The sequence below is a fragment of the Bactrocera neohumeralis genome, chromosome 4, assembly GCF_024586455.1.
Source record: "Bactrocera neohumeralis isolate Rockhampton chromosome 4, APGP_CSIRO_Bneo_wtdbg2-racon-allhic-juicebox.fasta_v2, whole genome shotgun sequence".
In the NCBI taxonomy this organism is placed as follows: domain Eukaryota; kingdom Metazoa; phylum Arthropoda; class Insecta; order Diptera; family Tephritidae; genus Bactrocera; species Bactrocera neohumeralis.
The window spans coordinates 21495880-21512316 of NC_065921.1; the positions used below are offsets into that span (position 1 = coordinate 21495880).

The following is a 16437-nucleotide window of genomic DNA, read 5'->3' on the forward strand; positions in this document are numbered from 1 at the left end:
AATTGTTTGCCAAATTTCTCCGAACCTTGAATGCCGAAGTTTTTTCAACAGTTTAAACAATTAAAGCATTTTTATTAATAGAAAAATAATTTCAGTATTATTTTCCACTTAAGACAAGCAAGAAGTCGTAGTAGTCGGGGCTTTAGCCTCGTTTTATTTGCTTTGCGTAAACACTCATTGCTCACTTCTAGGCAATAAATAATACGAATCTGAGTACATACAAATGTATGTACTTATGTACATATGTATAAGTGTAAACAGATTTTTTCACTCACATCACCATCGACTGTTTGTTTACAATGCCACTGAACCGCACCTTAGGACACAGTTTCGTTATCAACACCTTCGCCGGCATTGGCTTGTTTCATATAAATATCATTCTACATACATACATACATATGCGAAGATTTGTTTTATATAATATATAATTTATTATAATAAGACTCATACTATCGCTGGCATATATTTTCTAGTATTTGTGACTTCTCTAAGCTCGTTTTAAAATAAATTAAGGGGGTAGTAAGGTATTTTTTTGCATTTGTTTAATTTTGTATTATTCTGTGAAAATTTGAGAGCAATTAAAGCAAAATTGACGGAGATATACACTTGTAAGTCTCCGCCCTCCGATTTGATTGTGAGCGGCTGTGAAACTTTAAACGTGTTTTTCTCACACTTCACTTTTTCGAAGCCGGTGAACTCTGTAGCTCAAAATCTACTGAACCGTTCCTTTTGAAATTTTCCACAGTGTTTCTTTACATAAATTGTTAAGTTTTTTTTTAATTTTGAATTATTTTTAAACAACAAAATTTCTGATTTTTTTGGTGAAAAATCAGTATTTTGAGTTCCGAGCGTTGTAAAAAATTGAAAAATCATTTAAAAAAACTCGACAGCGTTACCTGAGGAAACTTATCAACTAATCAAATCAATTTGGTTTTTTAATTTCAAATGATCCAGTCATGAGTTATGCGGTTCACCGCGAATCAGTTTTTTTTTGGAATGTCTGCGAAGATTCTCTGTCACCGGCTCATTTTTTAATATTTTTCTATGAAACTTTCATAGAATATTCTTTAAATATCATATAATTATGCCATAATTATATACAAATAAATAAATATTGATTGTATCTTTAAAAAAAATTATTGAAAATATGCTTTTTTTCGCTAGAATTAACCTTACTACCCCCTTAAGGTGCGTTCACACCTTCATCGGCTTTTATGACGTTTCAACGCTCTCTCAACAAATTTTCTATTAAAATTTGCATAATTACTTAAATTTCTAAGCACAGAATTATAATACACATACATATGCTGCTTTCATTGATTTTAAGGTGACCAGATTTTGGTGATTTATTTGTAAGTGGGTTCCCGCCTTATAGTGATTAAAAGTTATCAGCTATCTAAAGTCTGTTTAGTGGCATGCTTAATCTGCTATCACACGTGATGTTCGATTTTACATTTATTTTCTCTACAGAGGTTAAAACGACATTTCTTTATCCTACAATTAAATAGCTTCAGAACTTACACTGTTTAATTATACCCTGAACAGGGTATATTAAGTTTGCCACGAAGTTTGTAACACCCAGAAGGAAGCGTCGGAGACCCTATAAAGTATATACATATATAAATGATAAGTATGTTGAGCTGAGTCGATTTAACCATGTCCGCCTGTCTATCTGTCCGTCTGTCTGTCTGTATATCGGAATCAAGTTCTTGTATGGAAAACTTTCACGTTTGACAATGTATCTTCACAAAAGTTAGAACAGGTTATTTTCTAAGATATTCGAAAAAATTGTTCGGATCGGCTTACTATTACATATAGCTGTCATACAAACTGAACGATTGGAATCTAGTGCTGGTATGGAAAACTTTTGCAATTGATAAGATATATTCACGAAATTTGGCATAGATTATTTTCTAAGGCAACAATGTAATCTCTGAAGAAATTGTTCAGATCGGTTAACTATGGTCGGAATCAAGGGCTTGTATGGAAAACTTTCGCATTTGACGTGGTATCTTCCCGAAATTTGACATGGCATACTGCTTGAAGTAATAATTGTTCGGATTACTATAGCATATGGCTTCCATACAAACTGGACACACAGTTACTAAAAGAAATGCACCTGTGAAGGGTATATTAGCTTCGGTGCAGCCGAAGTTAACGTTTTATCTTGTTTTTTTTTCTCGTTTTTATAAAAATAATTAACCGCAATTCCTTCGTATTTTTTCTGGCCACCTTTACCTCCTTGTACGTGTCAATCATGCAGGTGTGTGATTCTCATTACAAATTCACTTCCAAATATTTAGGTATATTTGTCATACAATTAAATGTGTTGCGTGACATTTGAATATTAACGGACAATTGCACTGTCACAAATTAATTAAGAATAAACCCCCGTAGATGTTTCATTATTACGGCACATTTTTTACAGAGTAATTAGGTAAATTGTAACCAGAAACAGGTTTACTGAAGTGTTTGACTATATGTACATATGTATGTGTGTTTATGAGTCATTTGAGGCGAAAAAGTTGATAGCTGTATGTACCAAAAATCACTCATTGCATTATAATAAATACTTTTGTAAACTATATAATTAACCGATTGAACATTAAGCCATATAATACAAATATGAATATTCAATACAAATACAAGTGTAAATATATTTATTGCTAATTATCTACTCATGGAAGTTGTATGTCTGTATACTATATGGGAAATTGATGGGTCTTACTTACTTACTCTTATTTTGATAACGACACTAACTACCGAATCGGTAGACATGGCATATGTAAATACAAATATACAAATGATATATTCAAAACATTTTTTTGACACTGTTAAACAAAATTTTGTTTTTTAAACCCAAAAATAGTCACTCAAGTTTCTAATTTGTGATTTTTATCATCATTTTGCTTTCTATTGTTAAACCGAAACCATAAAACCGTACCATAATTTATTTTCATAATAAATATTGCCACCTTATGTCTAAAAGTTGTCCAAATCCAATAAAAACTGTTCAAGCCTCTTGGTACCGAATATTTGGACCCCGGTACCTATGGTTGACTTTTATCCTGATATTAGTATGTATGTGTGTTACAAATGGGTTGAATCGGGTTAACATTTTCCTTAGCCCCCATAAATATCATACATAGATTTTTTGAACTTCTAGGTGATTTTATATCATCGCATATATCGACTGTCATGTGAGTTATCTCAACGAAAATGCGAGAGGATTTGTTACTAATAACAATGTATCGTTGTGCCTAAATGGATAATATTGGGCGAAAACTTAACTTAGCCCCCATATAACTAATATCAGCATTTTCGAACATCCAAGTGACTTTACTCCATATGGGTGAGGATTGTATGTGAAGTGCCTTAATAAACCTTAGGGGACATTTTATTAGTATTTCCAAAAATAGATAAAATTCCATATACTATGCTATATGTGTATAATGATTTTCGTTTTTCTGATAAACCTTTTGTCGAATATGGCGGTGATATGTATACACTCGTGGCCACGCAAACCTTACCACTATACTTTCTTAAATTTTTTTTCGGACTTTTTCGATCATTCGGGATTGTGTTCAATTGTGTTAAATTTTGTTTTTTTTTATGTTTTTAGTAAACGAAATTATATTATTTAATTATAATTACAGTTTTTAATTTATTACGTTTAATGCGTAAAACACAAATTAGCTTTTCTGTGCTTATATAAAAGCGGCCGATTTTATTGTTTTTAAGGTGATACATCTACTAAACTTCGTGTTTCAATTAAAAAAAATTAAGTAAAATATTAATTTCAAATATAGTGTAAATTAAATTAAATTAAAAAAATAAAAAATATAATTTTTTCATCGCATGTCAGTCTCTTACATTTCGAGCTCATTTTGTAAAGCTCACTATCTTTCAATTGATTTATCTATAGCTGAATGTGTTTTTTTTTTAATTTTTAATATTTTGGATTAATAACATGTCATTAACTTATTTCTAAATAAAAAATTTCTATACCGCAAAATGTACCGCTATCAAATGTAATCAAATATGCACAATATTTGACAATTTTAAGTGGTAAGGTTTGCGTGGTTACGAATCTATATAATTGCTTAGATTCCGATCCGCTGGTTGACGTTTTGCACCTTAAAGTATTTCCCTGGCTTTGATTCTTTGTATGTTGTAAGAGTATAAAATGTTCAGTTACACGCGAACTTAACTTCTTACTTGTTTATTTACTACATATATATAATTTTTTTAAAATTATTTTTAGACTATGTATTACTTTTACTTTACTTTTTACTTAATATTTATTTTTTTTCTCATTGCAGGCGATGTAGTTCTTCATAATCTAAAGGTTAAAGAAAATGCCCTCGATGAGGTCGATTTGCCAGTGCAGCTCGTCTATGGTTTCCTGGGTAAGTAAAAATATATTTCAAGTAATATGTGATTTGGCGGAATCGCATTAAAATTCGTTGAGAAAAATTATATTTATAATAAAAATGAGGCAAATTTTTTGTTGTAAACATTCTGATACAATTTTTTAAGTAAAAACTGTTTTACTACTTAGAAAAAGGTACGATTTAGTATGTGAACACTTTCAAATAAGAGGTTAAAGTATCTATTGTTTGCCGAGGGTTATTATGTTGCAAAAAAGTATTCCTATGCCAGTTTTAGTATAGTTGAAGTTTTATCCATAATTCAGTTTAAGGGGTCAGTAGGGTAATCTGGCCTGTTTTTTGACATTTTTTTTTTCATAGAAATTTTTTATATACAATAGAACTTTTTACACAAATTATGAGGTACATTAGCAAAATGTAAAAAAAAACAAAAAAATATATCGTGGAGTGTATAAACATTTTTTTTCGGAATTTTTTCATGACATCTGTCGGAGAAATGGCTGGGTGAATGAGATGCATTTTTTCTGGCTGACACGATTTCTCATGTTTGGATCATCTGAAACACAAAAACCCAATTTCTTTTCAAAAAGTACCTCAATGGTTATCGCCCCTACTAGAATCATGAAAAAATGTTGATAAATAAAAAAGTAATTAACCTTTTTTTTCTTAATTTTTTCCCATGTTTTTTACATAAATTTTGTCATAATTTTGTCAATAAATTATAAAAAATATAGGGACGATGGCCAGGCGTTTTGTGAACATTAAAAAAAATAAGCAAATCGGTTGAGTAGCTCGACCGGAATCATGTCCGTCAGTTTAAAAAAGTGTGTTTTGAGACAAACGCGTTTAAAGTTTGTGGTGTGCACTCCGAGCGTTCCGAACGTCGAGCGATATTATTATTTGTGGGCCTTTTTCGAAAGCTTCCAATGGTAAAGTGGGTTTCTACATTAATTCTAAAGGTATAAGGAAACAGAAAATTCAAAAAAAAAAAAAATTTGAAAAAAAGATTACCCTACTGACCCCTTAATACATGATTTTTCAAATTTTTCAAACCGAAACAAAATCAAAGATATCAACGTTCTTACCGATGTTGAAAACTAAAAAAAAGATTTCTGCAATTAGATTTGGTCTACCCACCACATAATAAATTACTTTCATTTTGCAGATTTTGTAGCATAGTGTAATTATTTGTAGTAATATTTATGCGCAATTATCAGTTTAACTTGTGTGTGAAAATTTCTATTTATATTTACCTATTTAACAATAAGGAGGGTAATAAATTAGACATATTTTTTCGGTATGAAAATAAATTTTTAAGAAATCATATTAACCCTCTATAAAACGATTAATTTGATTAAAAGTAGCCAAACTACTTAATACTGGCGGTAATATTAAAGGAAATGAATTTTATTGTCGTTTAATAACCCAATAACTAACTTATTCACACAGGTAAGCTGGTCTTAAAAATACCATGGAAGAATCTCTACAGTCAACCGGTGATCGCACAGATCGAAGATCTATATATGCTTGTGGCACCCAAACAGACTGTACAATACGATGCTGAGAAAGAGGAAAAATATGAATTGCAAGTAAAGCAAGCGGCGCTCAAAGCGTTGGAGGAGGCACACAAAAAGGAATTGATGAAAAGTATGTAAATCATGATTTGAGTTAAAAAATAGTGTTTTAAAGCAACAATTATTTTTTTTCCAGATGAAGCCAAACCGGATGCCACTTTCTCCGAGAAGTTAACGGCACAAATTGTCAACAACCTACAAGTGAAAATATCGAATATACATATACGTTACGAAGACGCATCAACGACGGGTGAAAATTTCGCACTCGGTGTGACTCTACATGATCTAGAGCTGTATACCACAGACGAGAACTGGGAAAAATGCTACCTAACCCAGCAAGTCAGTCGTGTCTTCAAAATCGCCAATCTCGACTCTTTGTCTGCATACATGAACTGCAGAACAAATATGTACTCGGCGCTATCCAAAGAGGAGTTGGCTGAAGTGTTCCGCAAAAATATTGCACAAAAAGATTCGGCGCCAAACGATTACAATTACGGTGAGCACTCAAGCTCATTTATAATACTTTAAAAAATATTTTTTAATAACTTTGCCTTTTCGACAGTGGTCGGCCCGATTTCGGTAATGGGAAAATTACAGTTAAACATGAATCCCGAATACGATACGCCAGCATTCGTGATACCAAAGATCGATTTGGCCTTAGAAATGCAAAAGCTGCGCGTCGGCTTAACGAGCACACAATTTCAGGAAGCTATAAAATTGGGTGAATCCATGAATCGTATGCAATTGGGTGTGCGCTATAGGAAATATCGACCGTTCAATACGCGTAAGTGAGATTTTTGAATATTATTGGAAATTGTATATAAAATATAAGCGCTTGAATTTATTTTGCAGCTTATAAGAAACACTACCGCGAATGGTGGAAGTTCGCCATAAATTGCATTTTAGAGGAAGACATCAAGAAGCGCAATAGGGAATGGACTTGGGAGCACATTAAAGAGCATCGACAATTATGCAATACATATGCGGAGGTGAAAATAGTTATTGATATGTTTGATGGCGAGAAATATGCTATAAGACGTTCCCAAACCTTTCTATTTTCTCTTCACAGAGTTTCAAAGAAAAGGAACTATCTAAAAAGCCACCCGCCAGCCTCACTGAAACCTGCACCTTGCTAGAACAGAAGTTAGATCTTTTTAATTTGGTCTTGATACGTAAGCGTGTACAAATCGAAGTAGATAAAATACGCAAGGATGAAGAAACGCGACAATCCCAAAAGAGCGGTTGGTTTGGCGGCTGGTTTGGTGGTGGTCAAAAAACGGAAGATGGCGAATCCAACGATATTGGTATAGTACCATCTATTTATGAATTTATTATTTTTTATAAATAAAATATTTGTATTTATTACATCACAGTTAAAAAACTGGAAGCTGCAATGACACCAGACGAAAAGTCGAAGCTGTACGATGCGATCGGCTATCAAGAGGGCACGCCGCCGCCCGATATGCCCGTGCAATATGAGGCAATAAAAATGCAATTTAAATTGTTAGCACTGGAAGTGGGCCTCTATGATGATAGCGAAGTGGTTGGTAGAGAAAGCTTCACTTTGGAGCAACTTAAAACGCTTATGCTTTTGAACTTCTCGATGACAACTTGCAACTTAACACAACGTCCCGGTGGCAATGCCTTAAGGTAAGTTGATCTATATATTTTTTAGCATATATTAATTGCAAAGAAGAAAAACCGTTAATGTTGGTTGCACCGAAGCTATAATACCCTTCACAAATACAAAATTTTTCATAAAAGGACTCGATTGTAATCGATCAGTCCTTATGAGAGCTACATTCATGATATAGTGGTCCGATGTAAACAATTTCTTCGGAGACTATGCCGTTACCTTAGAAAATTATCCATGTAAAATTTCGTGAAGATATCTCTTCAAATACAAAAGCTTCCCATACAAGGACTCGATTTTGATCGATTAGTTCTTATGGGAACTATATACTATAGTAGTCCGATATGAAAAATTTCTTCGGATATTATACCGTTGCCTTGGGCAATTAGCCATGCCAAATATCTTGAAGATATCTTTTCATTTACAAAGCTTTCTTATACAAGTATTCGTTTTTGATCGGTCAGTTCTTATGGGAGCTATATGCTACAGTGGTTCGATCTGAAAAATATCTGCGGATATTATACCGTTGCCTTGGGCAATTAGCCATGCCAAATATCTTGAAGATATCTTGTCAAATAAAAAAGATTTCCATGCAAGAAAGTGATTTTGATCGTCAAGTTTGTATGGCGGCTATATGCTATAGTAATCGGATATCGGTGGTTGCGAACAGTCAGCAGCTTCTTGAGGAGAAAAGAACGTGTGCAAAATCTCTGATCTATATCTCATAAATTGAGTGACTTGTTTGCGAAAATGCCTAAATCGACTCAGCTCGTCATGCTGATCATTTATATATAAATGTTAAAGGGCCTCCGACATTTCCTGCACCTTTAAAATTTTTTGTCCAACTTCATATATGCTGTGCAGGGTATAAATATATACTATTATATTTTTAATATTCTTAATTTTCCAGCGTCACTGTGGGCATGCACGAAATCAAGTTATTGGGCTTGCACCAAGATAACGTAGCACCTGTTTTGATCGAATCGAAAACAACCGATGAATTAAATCTACTTGACGTATTCTTCGAGACCAATCCGCTCGACAAGAAGTGCGATCAACGTATTCGGGTGTCGGCGCGTCCATTGCAAGTCGTCTATGATGCCGACACGATTATACGACTAGCAAAGGTATTTACACCGCCCAAAGCGAATTTATCCGAATTGGAGTTTGCCGCCACTGAACGCATGGCCAACTTCAAAGAGCGCTCAGCCACTGGTCTACAATACATGATCGACTCGAAATCTGTGCTGGAGATAGATATACAATTTATGCCCAACATTATCATTGTACCGAGCAATGGCAAATACAATCCGAATTGTAATGATAATTCACTAATTGTTATAACATTGGGTAAGTTCATCGTTTCGTCGAAACCGCACAATGTTTCGTCGACCGACCTGATCGATATGCTGGAAGACACCAAAGTCTCGATATCTAGCGTATTGGAACGTGCCTACGATCAAATACAAGTTAGCATTGCTGACATACAGGTTGGTTTTAACTTTTAAATTTTATTTATTCGGCATATTACTCTAAGCTTTCACTTATAGATGGTTGTGGCTAGGCCCGGTGAAGATTGGGAGAATACGCTAGCCTCAGCTGTACAATCTGATATGCATATACTACGTCCAACATCCGTGCTATGCAATGTGTGCTTATGCGCCGTCGACGATGATCCCCGTTTGCCGAAGATGAAAATCGAAATTGAGTTACCTTCGATTGCATTGAATATAACCGAAGATCGCATGTTCGATGCTTTACGCGTGGCCACAAGCATACCATTGCCGGAGGGTGAAACAGCACAACCATCATCCATTACGAGGGCTATAAGCACAGCCTCCTCGAAATTATCATTGGCAAGTTTCTTGACACAAGAGAAAAAGGCGAAGAAGAAGGCAGAGAAAGTCGATCTTTCTGCGGAGATTGTACAATATACGAATTTAGAATTGATATTTACATTAAAAGAATTTACCGTTGCTCTCAATAAATCTGTGCCCATTAAAGAGCCGCATTTAAGTGAGGGTAAAACTGAAACGACCGAATCGCCGATAGACTCAACGGCGGAATCACCGCAAGATTCGAATGCTTTCGGTACACCTGTGGAAGAAATGCCGAATGACATTGTGCTGGATAAAATTGAGAGTTGCACCTCAACGACTTGTGCTGTTGAAACCATATTGTCGTTCCATGTGCTTGAACTGGGCGTGAAAATGTACCAACGCACCTACGAAATGGTGGTGGAAGCTAAGTAAGTAGTGGCTGTTTCAAAAAGTTGATTTTAATTAAACACTCTCCAAAATGCAATGAAGAATAAATTCAATAAATTGTCTCTACTCTCTCTTCAATCTTTCAGTTTGGGCGCTGTCAACTTAAAACGTCATGGTACCGCCGAAAGTGCTCAATATCAGTTGAATATTATCGATACGCCGAGATTTTCTAAAGAGCTCCAATATTTGCTAACCGTCTCTTATGTAATGGCACAACGCACATCTCCCGAATTCTTTACCAAATATAATGCCACAGAGCAATTGATCAACATTAACTTTTCTACTTTGAATATAACTCTACATCAAGAAGTATTATTGCAATTACTAGAACTAGCCGATTCCATACAACGTAAATTGGATACTGTACTCAAGACGTCGACATCCGCCGATAACACACCCAAAGATCGGGTGGGCAATGCTGGTGATACCGGAATCCTCAGTAAACTTGCTGTTATTGCCGAGGAGGGGGAAGACGATGTGCTAACTGCGTTGGCGCCTGCTAAAAACCGGCCACGTCAAGGAAAGGTGGTGGACAGTATACAAGTTCACGTAAAGGCGAAATTGGAACAAGTGTCGTTGCTGCTGACATGTCACAAACGGCCTTTGGCTTCAATGCAAGTGCAACATTTTGATGCAAACGTAATTTTGAAGTCGTCGTACACGGAGTTGAACCTGCGCTTGAAGGATATCGTAGTCACAGATTTGAATCCATTGACGAAGCATAGTGGTGTAAGTTTTTTATTAGTGCAAAAGTCAAAAAAACTAAATTTTTCATAAATTTATTTAATTGTTTTATTGCCGCAGATTCTTTCCATCGTTGGCGATAATGCGCTCGAGTGTCAGGTCATCAAGTTTAATTTAGACGAAACCTCCAACTACAATTCGGATGATATGCGCATAACCGTGTCAATTGGCGGTATGAAGATCGTCTTCCTCAACTGGTTTGTCACCGGCGTTTTGGTATGTGCTGTTTACCGCTATATTCGCTGCTGGATTAAAATTACTTATTTTTATTTTCTTTCAGAGCTTCCTTAATAATTTCCAAGCTGCTCAAGCGGCGCTTGCTCAAGCCAGTGCCGCCGCTGCAGATGCCGCTAAACAAAACGCTATGGTGGCCTATGAAACTGCATCGCGCATGAAGCTTGATATCAAAGTTAAAGCACCCGTTATTATTGTACCGATGGACTCGCAAAGTTTCAATGCAATCGTGCTTGATCTTGGCTTTCTCTCATTAAATAATATCACAACCGAAGTTGATGTACCAAGCGACAGTCGACGTGCTGTGCTCGATGAAATTAAATTGGAGCTAAAAAATATGCGTTTGGCAAAGGCTGCCATTCTATTAGATCAGGGTCGCAGATCGTCAGTCGATAGTAAGTTTTGTATGCGTAAATGTAGTGTACACAATTATAACTGTTTCTTATTATAGCTGTTGATATGGCTTACGGCATCAAGTCGCATTTGAATATTTTGGATCCAGTTAGTTGTGCTTTAATCGTTAAACGCAACTTATCCAGCACTTGGTACAAAGAGGTGCCGGAAATGGATATTTCGGGACATTTGAAATCCATTGAGGTAATATTTATACGCTGAACGGTGTATTTTAAGTTTGCCATGAAGTTTTTAACATCCAGATGAGAATGTCGGATGTCCTATAAAACGTTTATATAAATGATCAGCATGACGAGCAGAGTCAGAGACAAGAAACGAGAGTGACCCTTACGCAGTTTCGTTTTGGATGCTGTAGCAGGTTAAACTCCTACTTATCCAGAATAGACCCTGACATATTTAATGTATGTCTAGCGTGCAATGAGTCCTCGCATGACACTGGCCACCTCTTTGCATGCCCTGCCAACCCTACTCATCTGACCACCTCCTCCCTTTGGTCCGACCCCATCGAAACAGCACGTTTCCTGGGCCTACTGTTGGATCACGTAGACGACAACTTATCTAATCCTTACTATCCCAATGGGAATTAGGTACCCGTTACGACAACAACAACAACAACGAGCTGAGTCGATTTAGCTATGTCTGTCTATATATACGCTAACTAGTCCTTTACTTTTTGCGATATCGATCTGAAATTCTCCCTAAAAAGCTGCTCACTTGTTGGAATCTCTTACATCAGACTATTGTAGCATATAGCAACGCTACAAATTCCGAACATATTGTTCGGAGAGGATCACTATAGCGTATAGCTGCCATACATATAGAACTATTGAACTATTATTTCGATCGGACTACTAAAGCAAATAACTGACATTTAACTTATCGAAAAAAATCAAGATAAAGTTCTTTTTATACCCTTTAATGTTATAAAAAATGGCGCTGCGAAGGGTATTAAAGCTTCGGTGCAGCAGAAGTTAACTTTTATTTATTGTTTTATTAAATAAAAATTAAATTAAATAATTAAAATATATATTTTTTGCATAAAAATACAGTTTAATCTATTTATGGAAGATTACGCTGTTATAATGGCAATATTGAATCGTAATTTGAGTGAAGGCGCAGACGAATTTCCACCCGTCGAGGAACCCGAACGTCCGCAAACACCAAAATCGCCGGATTTACGTGCACAGGACTCTAAAGGGGATGTGGAATCAGCAACTGGCAGCAGCACAGCTAAACGTAAAGTGTCGGCTGTCATAAGTGCCACTAATACGCCACAAAAAAGCACGGTGCATGTGCAAATGAAGTTCAGTTTTCTGTTTGATGGAGTCGTTATCAACTTGCTTTTGAGTAAGTGTGCTGACATAAATATTATATAATATTAAATATATATCATTTTCGAACTTTTTTTCTGTACACAGACAACGAAGAGGGCTTAGCACGTTTCGGCTTATACTTTCTCTCACTGAAGGGCAACAAATTAGTGAATGGCACGCTTAATACCTCCATTGTGCTATGCAATATACAAATCGATGATACACGAAAATCAAATCAAAGTCCAATTAAGAAATATCTATGTCGCAAAGATTGGAATGAAAGTCAATTGCATAAGCAAACCGAACCAACAGCCGATATGATAGATGCTTGCAAGACCGAGCTGAATTATATGTTGGACTTAACGGCCAGCATAAAGGAGGATGATATTTTTGGTAAGCAAATATATGTATATATATATATATTTCAATCATAATGTTATTTGTTGGTATAAAAATGGCGATTATTATTGACAAATATGTGCTGGTTAACAAAATAACTGCTCTTCTTCTCTTTCTTCTTCTTCTTTCTTCACAGCCGAGGTGCGCGTCAGCAGTTTTGATTTGATTTTATGCGTTGACTACCTTTTGAAATTAGCCGATTTCTTTAAACTACCCGAAGATACCGAAGCCGTAAATATGATTAAAAAACCAGAACTAAAATCCCCAACTACTCCTGTTACAACAAATATAGGTAAAATCCACATAAAAAGCACAGTTTCCTAGCCGAAACAATTTCATACGCATTTTTTTAATAATTTACAGCCTCAACATCCACGCTAAAAGCAGCGTCGAGTGCCGCCTCCGCCCAGAGCACCGCTGCTAATAATAAAAAAATGAATTTAATTCTACATATCGAAGAACCGGACATAATCTTAGTGGAAAATCTGGACGATATGAACTCCAATGCTATTATATTCAATGTGCAGGCGCAGCTCAATTATCGCGCTATTGGCGAAAGGCAGAATATCAATGGTCAAATCGATTCGTTAAAAATGTACATGTGTTCATTTATGCCCGAGCGCCGTGAAGCGACACGGCATTACATATTACATCCATGTATGATAAGTTTGCACGGCTCCACGCCGGAAGAGGAGGGCTTACATGTTAGCTTGAAGCTGAGTGAGATTATGTTGAATGTCTCACCAGCCACCATCGAACTGTTGAATAAAGCTATGCGCAGTATAAGCGCCGATAATGCACAGAAGGAGACGAATCAGAGGCTGGAGACTAATTACAAACAATTGTGGTTGGAAGAACGACTACAAGAGAAACGCTATTGGTTCCTGAGAGCTGGTAGGTTCACTATATTTGTATCCTGAACATTATCAACAACAATTTTCATACAAGAAAACTTTTTTATCCTTGAATGGTATTATATGTAGATTCGATGCAATAGAAGTTAACATTTTTTCTTGCTTTGTATTAAATTTACTGTTATTTAATATTATTCTTATTTTTCGTTCCTTAGACCGTGCTGTTGAGGCGCTGGAGTATATCGAAAGTCACATAACAACGGAAACACAAAGGCGCAAAACTGAAAGATGTGTCGTTGAAGTTCCTAATATCACAATTGTCATCGAAACGGGTATCGGTTACTATACGAAGCCGCTGATAACGGTTGATACGCGCTTGAATGCGATTATAAGTGATTGGAGTGATGATCTAAAAATACGCGGCTCACTTACATTGAGCACCAACTATTACAATGAGTCGTTAGCAGTATGGGAGCCCATAATTGAAATGAATGAACACATCAATCGCAATGGTGAACAAGAGTATCTGCCTTGGGAACTAACCTACAAAGTGGATATAATAAATCAGAAGAACGAAAACGATAACGAAGAGGAGCAAGATGAAGAAGAAGAGTTGGGCAAAGTAACTCAAATCGCCATACATTCAGATGAGGATCTGCAATTTACAGTTACCAAGTCATGCTTAGATCTTTTAAGTGTGCTGGGTGAGGCCTTCTCACAGGCCATACAAATTGAGGGTCTTACCAAACCCGAAGTGGTAGCACCTTACGTCGTGGAAAACGATACTGGCTTCGATATTTCCATAAACTTTAGACGCGGCATATTTACGCTGCACGAATGTCACTCGCCCAAAGCAACGGTGGGTACTAACTTGAATAGTTCCTTAGTATTCGCTGCTGAGGATGCGGATGCAAACTTTTCACCAGATCAGGTAAAGGATTGCACGATTTCGCCCGGCGGACGCGCCTATTTGCAAACCAAAGATTTGTCTACGATCACCAACGAAGAAGATGAAGAATATAACTTATATGTGCAGGTAAATTCGAAGTAGTGAAGTGCTGTATATAAAGAATTGTAATAATTATTTGTGTTAATTACTTTATCTGCAGGTGGGCGGCATCGATAAAGAGGTTGTGCTGCCCGTATCCAAATCGGATCAACGCTATTTCCCCCTATATCGCGGCTCGAATCAAGATCCATGGGGTATAGTGTCGGAGGTGCGCTCCGAGTATGGCACCACAAAAATCAATATACACGGCGTGGTCAAAGTGTGTATAAATTCGTTTACTTCAGTGACAAATAATTATATAATGAACTTTTTATTGCCTTCTAGGTACACAATCACTTCACCACTACTCTGCTTATACATCGTTATAAACAAGGTGCGGGCAGAGAAAAAATTTTGGTAGGCAAGGTGTCGCCCGGACAAGTCTTCCATGTGCCGCTGCACGCTATTTACGCAGATATTAAGGAATTGCATTTCAGTTTGGAGGTTAGCTCACTTTTGAGTTCTGTTTTCTTCCATATAATGTTATAATTTTTCTACTCAAGGGCTACAACATGTCTGTGCAAGGCATCAAATGGAATGATTGTCCCACTGATCTTGATTATTCAAGGCAATTGCAATGTGATCCTTTGGACACTTTCGAGACATTCTATATTAATGTGAAACGTGTTAAAACCGAGATCTTCCACGAGCACAGTGACAAATATACCATACTAAGCGCCTATTATACGCTGCATTTGCGCCCACCGGTATATCTCTGCAATGCATTGCCTATTAGTATTAGTGTTTCGGTAGCCGGTTGCAGTGTACGCAGCGCTGAAAGTGAGAATGTTGAAAAGAGTGCAACGAGTGCGGTCAAGGAAGATATGTTGGATTATGGTGAGAAAGAGGTGGCACCGGGTGACGTGCTGCATTTGCCAACGGTGAAATTAAGTGGCAAATCGCGTGAAAATCGCAGTTTTCTTGTTGTGCGGGTGGGTTTTTGTCGAGTTATATTGTCTTTCGTATGATTTTATATAATTTTTCTTATGACAAATAATGTTTTCTACAGCTAATCCAATACTTGGAGAAGGATTGGTCTTGCACCACCGAAATATCTGAGGATCACAATGATATGGCTACCTGGCGCTTTAGTTCCTACGACTCGGAGGCGAAAATGGATATGGATTTATGCGTTCGGTAATGTTTATTCTTTGTCAGCATAAACTAATGTTATTAAACTCAATATATATTTATTATAATTCAGTTTTGAAGATCGCCGTGGCGCTTTGCAGATATCACTATACAGCCCGTTCTGGATGATCAACAAAACCGGCTTGATGCTTAGCTATAAAACTGATGCGGAAACAGTTGATGTACTCTATCATCCACCAGAATATAATGGTCCGATTTTGTTCTCTTTCCGTGAGAAATTCTTCTTTGACAAGAAAGCTGCCACAATACGTGTCGATAACGGTGAATGGAGTAATAAAATACCGCTGGACGTTGCCGGTTCAATGGGTGCTGTTACTTGCAAATCCAAAGACACACCATATCAAGTGAGTTCAAACTAAACTTTTAGCAAATGCGCTTATTTAACGGTGCCAAAATGTTTTTTGTTTCTCTCTT

The 16437-nt window shown here is 36.4% G+C and overlaps 1 protein-coding gene across 1 annotated transcript in view; it reads left to right on the plus strand.

Annotated features, from left to right (window-relative positions):
- Positions 1-16437, plus strand: part of LOC126756024 (intermembrane lipid transfer protein Vps13) — a 30575-nt gene that overhangs the window by 7818 nt on the left and 6320 nt on the right. The window contains exons 3-25 of the mRNA XM_050468814.1: positions 4323-4409; positions 5841-6038; positions 6102-6461; positions 6528-6749; positions 6818-6954; positions 7035-7269; positions 7339-7615; positions 8509-9088; positions 9149-9846; positions 9952-10594; positions 10670-10825; positions 10890-11238; positions 11295-11440; positions 12307-12604; positions 12676-12963; positions 13106-13261; positions 13333-13863; positions 14039-14859; positions 14933-15091; positions 15157-15315; positions 15375-15803; positions 15881-16008; positions 16076-16367. Coding sequence (XP_050324771.1) covers positions 4323-4409; positions 5841-6038; positions 6102-6461; positions 6528-6749; positions 6818-6954; positions 7035-7269; positions 7339-7615; positions 8509-9088; positions 9149-9846; positions 9952-10594; positions 10670-10825; positions 10890-11238; positions 11295-11440; positions 12307-12604; positions 12676-12963; positions 13106-13261; positions 13333-13863; positions 14039-14859; positions 14933-15091; positions 15157-15315; positions 15375-15803; positions 15881-16008; positions 16076-16367 — 7349 coding nt within the window. The remainder of the gene's footprint in view (positions 1-4322; positions 4410-5840; positions 6039-6101; positions 6462-6527; positions 6750-6817; positions 6955-7034; positions 7270-7338; positions 7616-8508; positions 9089-9148; positions 9847-9951; positions 10595-10669; positions 10826-10889; positions 11239-11294; positions 11441-12306; positions 12605-12675; positions 12964-13105; positions 13262-13332; positions 13864-14038; positions 14860-14932; positions 15092-15156; positions 15316-15374; positions 15804-15880; positions 16009-16075; positions 16368-16437) is intronic.